The sequence below is a fragment of the Bidens hawaiensis genome, unplaced genomic scaffold, assembly GCF_021521415.1.
Source record: "Bidens hawaiensis isolate Kalapana, Puna unplaced genomic scaffold, B.hawaiensis_p1.1 tig00031153_1, whole genome shotgun sequence".
In the NCBI taxonomy this organism is placed as follows: Eukaryota; Viridiplantae; Streptophyta; class Magnoliopsida; order Asterales; family Asteraceae; genus Bidens; species Bidens hawaiensis.
Window position 1 is genome coordinate 144941 of NW_027495235.1, and position 16836 is coordinate 161776.

General features: G+C 32.5%; 2 protein-coding genes across 2 annotated transcripts; both read left to right on the forward strand.

Annotated features, from left to right (window-relative positions):
• Positions 1–780: 780 nt before the first annotated feature.
• LOC143581725 (uncharacterized) lies at positions 781–2259 on the forward strand. Its single transcript, XM_077064439.1, has 2 exons — positions 781–1509; positions 1581–2259. Exons 1-2 carry the CDS (start codon positions 1451–1453, stop codon positions 2239–2241), a joined length of 720 nt encoding a protein of 239 aa, XP_076920554.1. The 5' UTR covers positions 781–1450; the 3' UTR covers positions 2242–2259.
• Positions 2260–10286: 8027 nt separating this feature from the next.
• LOC143581715 (uncharacterized) lies at positions 10287–15610 on the forward strand. Its single transcript, XM_077064431.1, has 4 exons — positions 10287–11072; positions 11424–12107; positions 14937–14995; positions 15550–15610. Exons 1-4 carry the CDS (start codon positions 10287–10289, stop codon positions 15608–15610), a joined length of 1590 nt encoding a protein of 529 aa, XP_076920546.1.
• The last annotated feature ends 1226 nt before the right edge of the window (positions 15611–16836 follow it).

The following is a 16836-nucleotide window of genomic DNA, read 5'->3' on the forward strand; positions in this document are numbered from 1 at the left end:
AAAAGTGTATGTTTCATCTAGTTTCTAATTTAGATTCTTCTACTTACTCGTTTCCAATGACACCATAGTTCCGTGTGTTTATTATGTTCCTCGCCTCGACCCGACCCGAATAACGACCGACCCGAAAAATTTTGTAAACCGAAAAAATTGGGACCCCATTGACAAAAAATCCTGGGTCCGCCACTGATGGCAGCTGATGTCGTACAAGGTTTTATTCAATGGAAACTTTGGTTCCCAAACAAATTTTTCACTCTCAATGCTGCTACCATCACGCTCATTGCAATAGCAATGAAACTACCGGTGGATTTAAATACCGAACAAGGAGGTAGCAACGTATACACGAAGAAAAGCAGCATCATGTTCTTAGTCACCATGTTAGCCAATTTTCTTCCATCAATAGGACGGACAAATGACAAAGAGCTTCTAGCGAACATTGTGGCATTGGGTATCCTCATGATCACCATTATTGTAAATATATATATCCAAACTTTTACTCAGACCCGTTTACTTTCTGTTAGATCAGTTACTTTCTTGATGTTTCCCTTTCTATAGCCATTTTCAGTAGCTTTGACAGTTTCCGCATATAGAAAACAATTGGAACACCGATACAACGAGTCACGACGGTTGGCTGTCAATCATCAAGACAAAAGGTTTTCTTCTAAGGAACTCAGAAGTTATGTGAAAAAATATTGGATGATGGCAGAAACTCGCAACCCTAGTTTTGGTATTGCTTGCTCACCAGTTTCTTCTGCTTTTGGGGTTATATGCATAACCATTGCTTTCACTTCCGTTAAATTGATAATTGAGATGAAAGAAAATTGGTATGGTACTTCAGATTATATGTGGTCACTCAAGATAATTTTTATCATACAATCAATTGGGGTCATCGTAGGTAGTATAGCCCCAATTTTTAGATGTTTCACATCTATCGGTCATTATAATCTATCAAGAAAATGGAGCAAGAATCATTTAAACGTGTTTCGAGTCGAAAAACATTGGATCCAAAGGCTTCAACACTGGAAATGTAGCCATGTTCATTCAAATATTCCAGGCCGTCAATGCAAAATAGTTTTCCATAACGTTAAAACCCTTTTTTTGAACTTTTGTCTAGCTGTTCATATTGCGGTTTTGGTTGTATGTAAAACAATATGTCTTTTTCCAAAAGCAATTTTCATTTTACTCACCTGTTGTTGGTATTTCTTGGAGTCAGTTCTTAAAAGTTTAAAAAGGGTTGAAAGCATGTCTAGTAGCAATATGAACCCGGAAATAGATAAATATAGTAACTACGTTGTACAAATTGAAGAGGATGAGAAACTTTCAAAAAGATTGTTAAGAAATACGCTTCTTTCTATAACCCATGTCATTGATGAGTCTGAAAAGAAAGAACCACGCCATCTTATGAAGTTTCTAGAGAGATCTACAGGATTCAGTGGAGTGTTAAGGTTCGAAAATGATCAAGTTCCACCTCTATACTCAGAAGAAGCTATTAATTCTTGGAGCCTTGTATTGGTAACATTGGCAACAATTGCGATTGCACTTCCTAACATTGCCGCTACTAATTTTGAGTTTTTGATTTCCAGCGTGAGGGAAGGCCTCCAAATTGTAAGCCATATTGAAAAATGTCTTGATGCAAATGATGACTCACTAAAAGCAACAAAAGCAGCAAAACGCGTGTGGTCAGAAGTTGAAGTGTACCGCACATGGCTACAAATCAATCTTCAAAAGATGGCTTGTAAAGGAAAACAATCAAAGGAGATTCTTAAATGGTTAGGCGACGAAGCAGCAACAATTGTGATACAGTATATGAGTAGCAAAAAACAATGTGTACACCGTTCACCTGATGAGTTTATACTTGCAAGTTCCATGTATAGAATCACTCAGACGATATTATCGCACTTTAATGAACACGAATGTTGGTTTAACGATGAAGAAATTTTTGAGTGGATATCAACCATGATTGCAGATATACTACTCGCGTGTTTCACCAATTTACCACATGTTATAAAAATAATGTGTCATCACCATGCAATAGAGAAAAGAGGAGACAGCATCTACAGTGCAGCTCAACTTCTTGGTAAATCCAAAAAGATCCTTAAGATTCTTAAAGCACGCCAGCTTCCTAACATAGATCTAGACTCAATGGCGTACAATATTGATAATTGGCGTGCATTACCCGAGGGTCAAATAACCAATGGTGATCATATACCCAATGACGATGCTTTCTCTTCCGGATTCCACTAACTTCTTCAAGTTGCAACAAATCACCTTGATCGTCTCTTTATTTAGGATATATGTCTTAGAAGAACTTATTTATGAAGTCTTCTAGTCTAAATATCATTATTGTGGTTGTTATGTACGTATAATATCAATAATGACGAACCTAGCTAATTGTTCTGGTTGATGCAACCTACATGTATTTATCACGAGTCATCTAAAATGTGCCTACAATGTTCAAACTACACACTTAAACTTACATTTTGTTTTAAAAAAAACTTTACATAATTCATATAGCCCAGCTTAGAGGCAAGTCTCCTTATGGTTAATTTGTTTCAAAAACCTAGTTTTCCTAGTACATTTTATGAAAAAATCATCATAATTTCTAGAGCAAATTGTAGATTTTCTTGAGATATTTTGAAGCAGCATCATAATTTCGGCATCATAGAGCAGGTAAACATATGTTTGGGTACATGGTCCCCTTCACTTGAATTTTCAAGTAAATCCATATATCTTTAAACTCAAGGCCAAAATCGTTTAATAAATACTGACACGGTTTCAGTTTTGAAAAGGGGAATAACACGGTACTTCAATTCATCCATTGGTCACCCATCACAACTTATTATTCGTCAAACGTGAACATCAAGTTTGGGTCTCATTTGCTTCTTTTAATTTTATAGCATAATTAAAACAAAATTGTAAGAATTTTAGTACTCTCATAGTGTAAGCATTTTTCATAAAATTTGCATTCCTCCGAATAATTAGTAAGCTGATTTTACCTAGTTAACTTTGTTTTGTTAAAAGACACAACTAAACTTCGTTTACCTTGAAGAATGATTGTGTGATTCTTAAATAAAAGAGATAAAATCAAATTGATATGCCCCATTATTATAAAACCTTGTAATAATGGTAACATAAGATATCGAGTAACTGATGTGTGGGTGAAATAATGTGGGTTAAGTGAGTTATATTCTGTGCTTTGTGTGTTTATATGTCTTAGACACGATTACTTTGAGTAGTTTTACGTTTACACGTGAGTGAGGCTTAAAGAAGCTAAATTGGAGTATTTGAGATGGAGTGGAAATGAAGATTTTATTATATGGGTTGATAGATAATTTAAAGACAAAGACGTGGCCGAAAACGGGGCGTAAAACGGAGCTATAACGAAGAAGTTATGGGCAAAACAGTACGGTGGACCAGTCACCGTAAAGAAGTGGCTTATGACCGTAGGCTAAGGTCGCTTTGGCGGAAAACGCGATTTTTAGGTTTTTTCTTCCATATATAAGCCTGGTTCAACCCTATGCCGCATATCCTTCATACCTTAGCCACCAAGGACGATTTTGGGGCCATTCTTCACCAGCCTAACACCTCTCAATCACCAAATCATCCATGGTTTCATCCTTTCAATCCATAATCGAGCTAATTATGATGAAGAGGCAAGGCTAAACCACTCGTGACCACTTCAGGTGTAGGGTTTTCATATGAATTGATTATTTTTTATGAATATTACATGTATTGGGATTTAGTTTTGATTAATATTTTGGTTGATTGAATATATATGTTTATTGGAACTTATTAAACAATTGTGATTCTGGGACTTTCGTTTATCATCAATTATTTGGTTTGTGTTCATCAACATTTAGGATTAAGTTCTTATCGTCATTGAACCGTTTACCATTAATCATTGATAGATGCTAAGTTTTATATTAATGAACTGGTAATTAGATAGATCGTGTTCAGTTGTGTTAATTCTTCGGATTAAGTTCTATGAATCATCATAACCAAACTATTGTGTCTAGTAACCATTTATCTATTCTAATAAACGTATCATATATGTCTGTGTGATTTCCCGACGTGCTATAAATTATCGTCAATCAGTTTATTGTATATCCTGAACCTGAAGTGTAGTAACTGTTTTCTTAAATTGTTTTACAATCAAATTAATTTCCAAACCACTTGACATCGTTTGTCCGCCTATTTTAATTAATTAGTGAATAATGAACTATATTAACACTTTCTACTGATTCCTTGTGGATTCGACACCTTACTTGCCCTAGCTAGTAAAGGTAATTTATAAATGTTTTTGATTGGTCTTTCGACATCGATTAGTTACATTAATCAACTAATTTTAGGAGTATAATAAGACTTTACGTAGTGGTCCATTTAAGAGGCGCTAAAATGATGGTCTGGATGCAAAGTTCTAGCTAAAGCCACTACGCACAATGTGATTTTGAGTGAGGTAGTACGCAATATTTTCAGGTCCGGTCTGGAAGTCGATCCTGACGTCTTACCGGGTCAAAGGTTGGACCAACCCGGGAGGGCGGACCGGTATTTGACCCGGATGACGTCATAAATAGTTTATATATATATATATATATATATATATATATATATATATATATGAGAAAGTTCAATTAAGAGCCATAGTTTTCTAGAAAACTAGTTAATTCAATTTGAACCATTGATATTTTAGATCAATGGTTGGTATACTCAATGGCAATAAGGTAATTAAATAAAAATTAAAGGAGATTATTTAATCAGGTAAAAGGTAAATTTGGTAGACTAAAAAAAATTATTGATTCAAAACACACATCCATCCTAAAATTTCTCACTCTCTCTCCAATTACATTATAATCCGTTTTTAAATTATACGTATGTAACCCTGAAAGCTCATATTTTTTATTTTTTATTTTTAAATTCTCTTTCTTCATATCCATATTTGTAGCTTTTGTAGGTAAAGATTTTTAACTTTCTATCGATTCTATTTGCAAAAACACTTTACATATTATGTTTTATATTTGGGGTGCTTTGAATAACTCTTATTTTTATGTTTTAAATTTGGAGTGGGTCTTCTCCTATATGTATTCTATATTTAATTTTTATTATATTTTTTAAATATTAAAATAATTAAAGTTTTTTTTCTTTTTGTTTTGTTGTTACTCAATGTACACCATACATGCTAAAACAAAGTAAGTTGTGGTGAAACATATATGTAGCAATAGGGTCATGTATATTAATTTAACAACATATTTACATATCCATAATAAAACAAAGTTACGCATATGCAATTATACTAAAACTACATGACCTAAACAATCATTGATGTTACTACAATTTCAATGTTACATATATGCATGCTACTCTGGTACATGTATGTATCTTATGCGGGTACACATATGTATCGTACTCGGGTACATATATGTATCCTACTCGGACACATATATGGTATTACTCAGATACATATATGTATCTTACTCGGATACATATATGATCTTACTCGGATAAATATAAGAAAGAACTAACATAAGAAAAGGTGTACATCTTGTAAGGATGCATATATGTATCCTAGTGTATGTTGCTCATGTTCTTCATGATTCGAAAAAAGGGAAAAAAAACAATTGAACTTGTAACTATGTACATATACTCTTAACACGTATGAACTATGCATCCTATTGATTTTCTTCATTTGCTACTCACATTTTCCACATTGAGCATTGCTGCAATTAACAAACTTGAGGAAACTACCCAATTAAGAAATCATAACCAAACCACTGCAACAAAAATGTTGAATTTCCCATCTAATGAATTTTTTATTGATACTATATGAAAAAATTAAACAAGATTTGATATTATATAAAACAATTAAACAACTATATGAAAGTGTTCGCTAATTCATCTAATCATAAAATCATTCCATGTTATATCATTCTGGAAACTATAATAAGAATCCCAAAATTACAAAATCCTACAAAATCATAATTAAATTTCTTGAAAAGCACGAGATGTGTGCAAGTGTGTACATAAAGTCATTAATTTCTTGTATTTTTATTTTTGAAAATCCCAAATAAATGGTTCAAAAGCCTAGCAAATGATCGGAAATTATTACACATACTAGGTTATATCCCGTATAATACACAGGCTGAATAAAGAATGGGTTCTGTTAAATATACCAAAAGTATACCAAAGTCATTAATGATGTTTGATTCCAAGAAGCTTTTTTGCTCAATTTCCAAATTTCACAAAATTCAATGACATAACTTTGGTGAACCAATCATGAACACATCTCCCAAAAATTCAACTTTTAATTATTAAGTGTATTATTTATTTTTTTATTAACTAATATATTATTAACTTTTTATTATTAAGTTTTTTATTAACTTTTTATTATTATGTGCATAATTTATTCTTATTATTATTAACTTATGTACACATGTTTTTATTAACTTTTTATTATTAACTTATATATACATGTTTTTATTAACTTTTTTATTATTAGGTGTATCATTTATTCTTTTTTATTAACTTATATATACACATTTTTTATTAACTTTTTATTATTAAGTGTATTATCTATTCTTTTTATTAACTTTTTATTAATTTTTAGGTGTTCGGGTCCCATGAAGAATTGATGAATTGGGTACAAAACTTGGCACGCTCTCTTGGTGTTGTCGTCGTCACTAAAAGATCGAACAAATATCCTAATGGGTTCGTGTATAAAGTTGTAATCATGTGTGATCGTGGCGGAAAATATAAATTTAAGGATTCAAGTAAAGTTTCTGGCACAAAAAAAAACTGACTGCCCATTCGAATTAGAAGGGAAATATTCAATAGAAGACTAGTAATAATTCATAATTGTATAATAAAATATTTAATATACTATTATTAATACTAGTATTGCAAAAAACTAATTACAATAGTCTTTAAAAAACCTAATTAAAAAATAGATATTAGTAGTTTAAATAATTATTATGTAATGATTAGTAGTTATATTTAAATAAAATAGAATAAAAATGATGATTGATATGATTAGTAGTTGATTGAATGATTAGTAGTTGATTAATAGGGTTGACTTGGTATACCAAATAAAAACTTTTGGTATATTTAAAGCCCCCCTAAAGAATATAACATCAATAAAAAACATGTTTATATACGTGTTATAATTTAGGAATGCATAACAATTTGTCATATATAAAATTAAATATTATATTATATATAAATTTGAAAAAATATTAAATATAAAAATTGTTCACAAGCCTTCAAATATCTTATTATAAATTCGAAATCCTTAAATGTAAATGTAATATATTATTAATTTAATAGATTTAAATAGGGTTTAATTTTGAAAAGTAACTTATGTGTCATCCTATGTGGACACTTTAGAAAGATGCCATGTGTTCATGTTGTGTTCCTTTAATATATTAGTAAGATTATACCTTTTTATCACTGCAATATATTTGCAGGACAATTTCCAAGATGTTGCTTACATTGAGTCTTCGTTGATGGTCATCGGACTTAGTCGGAGGTTTAGATAAACTTAATGAGTGAAAATTGGTGAACAATTTTATTTATTAAGAGAGATAACCATTCCTAATATATGGGGTAACAATTTACTTAATTGCCATTTATGATTAAAAAAGAAAAACAAAAAACAAAATTCTATGATTGGTTAGTAGTAGTTTTCATAGTTTTTAAATTAAGGAGTGGTTCTCATTTGAACCCTCTCCTATACACACACACACACACACACACGCTAGCCGGATGCCCGTGTGATGCGGCGGGTGTTTGAGCGCGGACCATGTTAATCACATAACAATTATAAGTGTTCATGGTTATGGTTTGGTTTAAAACCATGAAACAGTTTAAACCGGATATCGGTGTGGTTTTAAAGTTGATATTTTTACTTTTGGTCAGTTGGCTAAAATTATCATTCCTCATATTATGATCCTCTAAGGTATCATATTTTGTTGATGCTTAGTTAGGATTGATGGTATGGTTAAATTAATAATTATTTTAAACAACATTTATTAACATAGCTTAAACTGTGAAACCAAACCGGAACCATACCGTAAGTAAAATTTTGGTTTCATTTTTCAATGATTATGTTTTGGTTTTGGACGACAAAAAATGATACTAACGTTAGGCTCACAAGTTTAACTTAAAAACCATCAGAATCGGCATTGAACGCTCTTACGTAACATATTAATTTCTTTAAAATTTAAAAATTATAATAATATCATATTCAAATTAAAGAGAATAAAATGTTCGTTCTTATGATGCAATATTTCTATAAAAATATTAACGTATGAAAAAGTTATTGTCGTTTAAAATCCATGGGTGGGAAGTTAGTTTAAAATTGAAATGAAAAACATAATATGGTTAAAGATGAGGGGGTAAACTTGTAAGGTGGATAAGTTATGTTATGTTTAAAAGACAAGTTTAACCCTATTAACACATTACTTTATGCATTATAATTTGTAAAACTCTTAAAAAACTCTTAAAATCAAGTGTCTTAATTTATCCTTGTCTCGTGCATTATATATATATATATATAAACTAATACTAACCAAATAATAATAATAATAACAAACTTTAATGTTTATTTATGTTTAATACATTACTTTTTAAATATATATGATTTATATTTGATCAATAAAAGAATCAATGAATCTTGGCCGATTGGTTCATGGGGTAATTACTAAAGCTTTTATCTTGAAAATGACTCAAGTTCAAATTCCGGCATGCACATTTTATTTTGGATATAATGAAAAAATATGTTTTACCGGATCACCGGGTCCGGGCCAACCGCCACCCGCAGAAACCAGGCCGGGTTTTTAGAAAACGGCCCAAATACCCGACCTAGCTCGGTGTAGGACCGGGTCCCGGTTGGACTAGTCCGACCAGCCGAGCCGGGTTTCAAAACACTGGTAATGTGTTTCCGCCATGCCCATGGCGAGCAAATCCATTAATGTTAATTTATTAAAAAAAATGCACTCCCATATATAATTCATTACACAAAAAGTTCATTTGCCTGTTAGTGCTTAAAATTCATAAAATAAATATTTTTAAAACAAATTAAAACCAAATGAAAAAACATTTTAAACGCAGAAAATTCAAATAAAAAATTATTAAAAGTTATTTGTGTCACCAAGCTCAAATTATCTATATACTAATTTGCAAATTTGTCTAAAAGTATAATTGATTAACAACTGATTGAGTAGCAAAACAATATTATGTAAATAAAAAAAATCATTAAACAATAATTGCATTTAGTTAAAACCATTACACTTGATTTAAACTGGACGTTAATGAATTTATTTTCGTCTAAATGGTGATTACGTGACATTTTAACTAAACATTTAGTTGAAACACACTTAGTTTTAAGAATTATCACAAAGGAAACATAACCAAATCATATATTCTATGTTAGAAATTTGGGTGTAAAAGTGGCCTGATGCGAACAGTAATCGGATAATTTGATAGTATCTTGTTAGAGACACTTTCCTAATTGATTAACAATTCAACCCTAGTTGTTAGGGTATCATGAATTTCAGAAAAGTTTCTAAGCCGCTATATCATATTCCTAATAGTCAGTAACCAAATCCAAGTTGAGGCAACCGGTTCAACCGGTTACTTGCATAACCGCCGGTTCTTTGTAAACAGTTTAACTAGGGTAAATGGACCGGTGAAACAAGTGAATCCCGGTTGTACCGATTGGACCGGCTGTTCGGTCTGGCGGTCCATGAGACTTTAGGTAATAGTTTTTATTTGTTTTTAAGTTCATCAAAATAGACAAGAATATGGATTGTAGTACAAATCTTATAAAAATAGCGCCTTACAAAAATGTTATGTATACTGTGATTGTTTTTCTAGGATATCTCTGAAAATATAAAAAAAACGTAACTGATTTTGTTCTTAATAATATAGTGATTTTTTAAGAGACACGTCAAATATGCTTATTGTATACTTATTATTCGTCACAATTATCAATTCTGAAATACAACAAATAAGTTAATATTGCATGCAATTTTTGTGCGAATTGTTAAGTCATACTTTCGATCAACAACTTGCACTAAATAATTTTGCCGGATAGTGCCGGCCCTTGAGAAGGAAAGGGGAAGAAACATCCAACGAGATGAAACTGAAAATAAATTATTGATATTTGATAACATCTTCCTGAACTTGTATGCAAATATCTTTTATCTTTTAGTATTTAAATAAATGTATAAGTATGTTCACTCTTGCTCTACCAAATTAAGCATAAGCTTTGTATAATATATCATATCTTTAGCACAATGGGTTGGGAGTCTCCAAAGGAGGCCATGCCGTGGGTGGGCTTGTATGTTGGTGTTGCGTCTTTGATATGCACTCTTGTGATGGCAGCCGATGCCATTCAAGCAATTTGGCAATGGAAACTCTGGTTTCCAAACAAACTTTTCACTCTTAATGCTTCTACCATCACTCTTATTGCAATAGCAATGAAGCTCCCGGTGGATCTAGCAAGTGAACTTCCCGGAGAAGGTTGTGGCATATACATTGTATATACAAAGATGATTGGAATCTATTTCTTGACCGTGATGCTAGCCAATTTTCTCCCATCATTAGGGCTTATGGATGGAAAAGAGCTTCTAATGAACATCGTGGCCTTGGGCATCTTCATGATCACAATTGCTGCAAATATCGGAATCCAAATTTATACTCAGGTGCTTTTTATCTATATAGACAGGCTTCCTTTACTTATACTAGCATTTGTATTGCCATTTTCGGTAGCTTTAGCAGTTTCAGCGTCTAGAGAAAAATTAGAACACCGGTACAAAGAGTCACAACGATTGGTTTCAAGTTATCAAGAGAAAATGTTTTCCTCTAAGGGTCTAAGAGGCTATGTTAAAAAGTATTGGATGATGACAGAAACTCGTAACCCGCAATTTGTTATCGCTTGCTCACCGGTTTCTTCTGCATTTGGGGTTATATGCTTATATGCTTCTTTATTTTCAGGTGTACAACTTGTACAATTTTTGTTAAGGAGGCATTCTTATGGATTATATGGCTGTATGCAAACAGATTATAACTGGTCACTTGACGTAATTTTTTTTGTGCAATCGGTTGGGACTTTAGTAGGTAGTATTGCACCAATTTTTAGATGTCTCTCATCTGTTGGTCATTACAATCTCTCAAAGGAATGGAGCAAGAATCATTTAAATGTTTTTCGAGTGGAAAAGCATTGGATCCAAAGGCTTCAGCAGTGGAAACGCATACATGTTTATTCACACATCGAGGGTCGCCATTGCAAAATAGTTTTCCACAACATAAAAAACACCTTTTTGAACTTTTGTATATCACTTCAAATTTTGGTCTTGGTTATATGAAAAACAATATGTTTTGTTCCAAGAATATTTTTGATCTTACTCTCTTACTGTTGGCATTTCTTCAAGTCATGTATGGAAAGGTTTCAAAATGCAGCAAACACGCCTAACGACAATGGGAGCTCGGAAATAAAAGAATACAGTGTATATGTTGTACAAATTGAAGAGGATGCAAAGCTTTCAGATAGAATTTTAAGAAACACACTTCGTTATATAACTCAACTACTTCGTGCCTCAGAAAAGAAAGAACCACGCAATCTTATGGTGCTTCTTGAGAAATCTATAGGATTCGATGGGGTGGTAGAGTTTGAAAATGACCAAGTCCAACCTTTATATCAGGATGAAACTCACAATTGTTGGAGCCTTGTTTTAGTAACATTAACATCAATTGCCATTGCACTTCCTAACATTGCACATGGTCATGTGAAGTCATTACTTTCCGGTATGAGGGAAGGCATCCAAATTGTAAGAAATGTTGAAGAATGTCTCAATGGAGATAGTGATACACTAGAGACGAGAAAGGCAACAAAACTCATGTGGGCAGAAGTTGAAGTATACCACTCATGGCTACATATCGATCTTCGGAAGACATCAATCCTACATATTGACTCTATGGCATACATTGATAAGTGGCGAGTACTACCAAGAAGTCAAATACTTGGTGGTGGTCAGACACCGTATAGTGGTGTTGCTTCTTCAACTAGGATTGATCCAAGTTCTTCAAGTGGTACTGAATCACTCAGTCAGTATTATGTAATAGGCTTCAATAAAACGATCTTCACATGTGTAGAAAACTCATATTTGTGATCTTTTTTCTTATGTATACTACTTAGTATGGTTATCATTTCTAAAATCATTTAGGCCTATAGGGGCAAACCCAACCATATTGTGACATTTGTCAATTTCGGGTTATTTTATACTTGTATTCTTAATGTAAACCCGACCCGTTTTGTATCCCGAACCTTTCGATATTATCAAAATGATGAATTGTATGTTAAATATTTGTTTTATAGTTGTTGGATAAAAAAAACACTCTTTTCGGTTCTTAAAATTCCCCGAAAACGCTCAAAACGAACTCCAGGGACTAAAACTACCAAAATGGAGACTTGAAGGACCCATTTGTAGTTTGTGCTTCTTGGGTCTATAACCAACCCATTTTCATGAAACACCCTTTATGAAAGACCTATTCAACTTACTCTATATATACACACCCATCTTCTTCATTTGTGCTTGCTCATTTCTTCATTTCTCTCTCAAATTCTTGAATTCTAAGGTTGTTCTTCATAAGCTAATCTTTCATTTTAACTAACTTCTCAACACTTAAAGCTTGATGTTACAACATATATATAATATACACTCCTTGTTTACCTTCGGTCTTTCATTTCTCCGGTCTCGGCCGGTTGAAATGTCGGGCTAGTAAGGCAAGGTTACATGGAGGACTTTGTAGTTCTTGTTTATATATTTAACAAATCTAACCATATAACTTGTTATACTTGCTTAACTTCTACATATTTTAGTTTATTGTTCATATTTGTCAAGTTCCATGGTATTGGGTATGTGGTGACTAGCCTCGGTTTCATCCCGAGTTGAGAACCGAACCAAAAACCGAACTTTTGTTTAAAAGCATTATTGTTAACTTTTTGAATGTAAAACTTGAGTATTATTATTTATAAGTTATTTTACAAGTTCCATAGTAGTTGGGTATGTGGTAACCATCCTCGGTCTTATTCCGAGTCAAGAACCGAACCAAAAACCGAACTTTTGTTTAAAAGCTTTATTGTTAACTTTTTGAATGTAAAACTTGAGTATTATTATTTATAAGTTATTTTACAAGTTCCATGGTAATTGGGTATGTGGTAACCATCATCGGTCTTATTCCGAGTCAAGGACCGAACCAAAAACCGAACTAAACCGAGTTCACTCGCTTAAGACACACAAGTATGTTTTTAGCCACCAAAACTCATATTTTTCTTCAAGATTATATTTTAAATCAATTTTAGTTAGTTTCTAAACATACTTGGCATGTCGGTAACCAACTTGATCTTATAACAAGTTCGAACCGATAAGGTCGTATACTTGCTTAACGAACGTTAAGGTTCTTCACAATAGAACTACATACTTGGTTAAGTCTATTTTGATTTTATTGAGTTATCTCATAACATTTATTATTTTGGGAAGTTAACTGTGAGCTTGGTCAATTATCAAGTCTCGAACCGACAAACCCGAACACTCGTTTAAACCTCGTTTTGGGTATTATTATAACCAAGGGTTTTGCAATATCACATTTTAACCCACATTATTACTTAACATAGGTTGAGTAAAAAAAAAGAAAAAAAAAACTAATGAATAGAATACCGAGACCCGGTTTCGAGTAAACTTATTTTACAAAACTCGTTTCTTTAATTTCTCAAATATTTACATTTTAAATCCTAAACTTTATTTATTTACTTTATTTGTCATGTATTTTATTTTAAACCCTTCCAAGACTACCTACTAACACAAGACCCGTTTAATATAGGTCTTGCTCGTTAAACCGATCTCTTCGATTATTCACGACACTATCTTTCAAGTTACTTGTTAATGTGAGTACTTTTTCATCCCCCGTTTTCCATCTTTCATTTTGGGGGTGGCATTGCATACTTATTCAAATTCAAATGATTTATACTTGAGTCTTAAACCACAACACGTATTGTATATGTTTACTTAAATAAATGCTCGATTTGGTGTTATATGCTTTACATGATTATGTGCAAATTCTTGAATGCTAAGGCGGGTAGCCTCTTGAATGCTAAGGCGGGTAGCCTCATCAAAGTATGATCATACGTTAATTCCGAGTATATATGGTATCCCCATATAGAAAGGTGTCGTCAATGTATTCTTATTGACGATTTCATTATTGTCGTCAATGTATTCTTATTGACAGTTTTATTATCTAAATTGTTGCTATTATTTATTGTTTTCATATACTAATTGTGGATTTCATACTATATACTTATTGTCCAAAACTATGAAAATTGATCACCAACCTTCGTGTTGACAAACTCTATTTTATGCAATGTTACAGGTTTGATGTTAGCTTGATTGGATTACTTGAAGAAACTTATTATCTTGGCTTTAGGATATTAGAAAATAAAAGAACAAGTTATTTGTTTATCTATCTATTTGGCATTTTGTATGAACAATTGTTGTGTTATTTATGATGATATGGATTTAAATGAGTTGTTTAAATATTGTAACTTTATAGTGTCATTGTGCAATGAGCAATCATGTCGCGCCTCGATGTTTTCACCTTCATTGATCGGGGTGTGACACATATGTTGGGTTATCAATCTTTTTTCTTATGTATACTAAGTACTCATAGAACCCTTGTCTTTTTTTCAAAATTTGGTGTTGTGTTGATACCACTTGCCTTAAAAGTCTAAATGACGACTACAAAGCCCAATCTACCCGAATTAACTTGGGCCACTTTTGTAGAAACAACAACTAAGCCTAATTTGATGGACCATGTTATCACGAAAAAAGACTTAGATAATTATATATAACTTATGTTATACCTGGCACTGGCACATTGCGTTGGGACAGGTTGATAAAACTCAGATGATGGTAAAACACAGGCATTGTCGGGCTCAAGCATTGAGACGGTAAGTCAACATGAATTCGGTCGGTTTCGGTTATGTCTTATTGCACCGGAACTAAAAAAAATAAATAAATATTGAGGTGGATCAATGGGATGGCGTCGATCAGTAAAACTCGATCGTTGGTAAACCCCAACCGTTATTGATCCCGGACGTTGAGTTGGTCGGCCTATACGAATTCGGTCGGTTTCCGTCACGTTTTTTTACGGTACCGGAACTAAAAAAATCAGCATTCGTCTGGTTTTCGTTACGATACCAGAACTAAAACAAAACGCGTGAGCCTACGCAAATCCAGTCGGTTTCCGTCACGTTCGTTAGTCGTTACGATACCATAACTAAAACAAAACAAAATTGGTTTTCGGTCGATTTTTGTTACGTACGATACGGACCGAAACTAAAAGAAAAAACAAAATACCACCAATAAGGTGCCGCAAAGTGGCCTGACGAGGACTTTGCAGCACCAAAGTTCTAAATTAATTATTATATATACAACATACATGAAAATCAAATTCATGATAAATTTTTCTCATAAAATGTTTTTTTTTTTTTGAATGTTTCAGGGTTCATTTTTTGAATGTCTGCAGCCCTCAGCATTCAGTAAAAAACTGCAACCACTGGTGAAGATTTACGCCATTTCTTCTATAATATTTGTAAAAACACAATTCTTGATGATTTTAAAGCCTAAATCTTGAGCTTTAATAGCAGCTATTAACCGGTTGAAAAAGGAAATGACTAAATTTGGATCTAGAGGGTAACTAAGAGGGGCACTGCCCGTTCTTAATTTTCTTTAGATATATAGAGTATGACAAATTAAGTGCAGGACACTCAAAATATGTTAGTCGTCTTCTAGTTATCCGTCAACAAAAAAATAATCTTTCTCAACATATATATGAGTATTATTTGTTTGAAAAAACTTTGTGTCACTCTTGTATCTATGTTTTTTTTCTAGGCATTTAGCGATCAACCTTTTATATTTTCACATGTTGTGTAAGCACTTGTTTGTATAAAGTGTGCGTGATTTGTAAATGGATGTAAATTTTAAAGAAAATTAATTTCAACGCCGTTTACTTTTGGTTTGGGCCATGCTTAGAAAAATAACACCATTAATTAGGTGGGCCTTTGAAAAGGAAAGTGGAAGAAACGTTCATCAAAAGATATGAAATTTGGACAATAGAACTTTGGAAAGGAACGTGCAACAAACGGTCAACACGATGATATTGGAAAGTTTAATTATGATTACTGAGGAACTTCTAAGGTCATGTTCCTTGTTTGGAAGGAATTCAAAGGAATGTGATTTTAAATCCCATGAATTGATACGTTCGTTTCATTAAATGAAAGAATGGGAATGGAAACTAAATCCCATCAAATCCTACATTTCATAGGATTTAAAATCCCACTTATTTTATAAGGATTGTTATGGAAAATAAAGGATTGTTTTATTAACCCTAATCACTAGGGGTGGCAAATAGGTTGGGTCGAAACGAGTCATGGGTCGGAACGGGTTAGGGTCAAAAGGTTTGGTCGGAACTGGTCAAAACGAGTTTCGGGTCGTTTTTTTTTTTTGAAGAACGAGGGCAAAGACGGAAACGTTTTAGTTTTTTTACATTTTTTGTTTTTGATTTATATTTTGAGTTATGATTTTTTTATTATTTTTTTTGAATTTTTTTTGGAGGGGTTTTTATTGTTAATAAAAACCCTTAAAAAAATCCAAAAAAAAATAATAATAATAAAATCATAACTCAAAATATAAATCGAAAATGAAAAATGTAAAAAAACTAAAATGTTTCCTTCGTTGTCCTCCTTCTTAAAAAAAAAATCGAGAATGAAGAAGATTCTAATTCCATTAC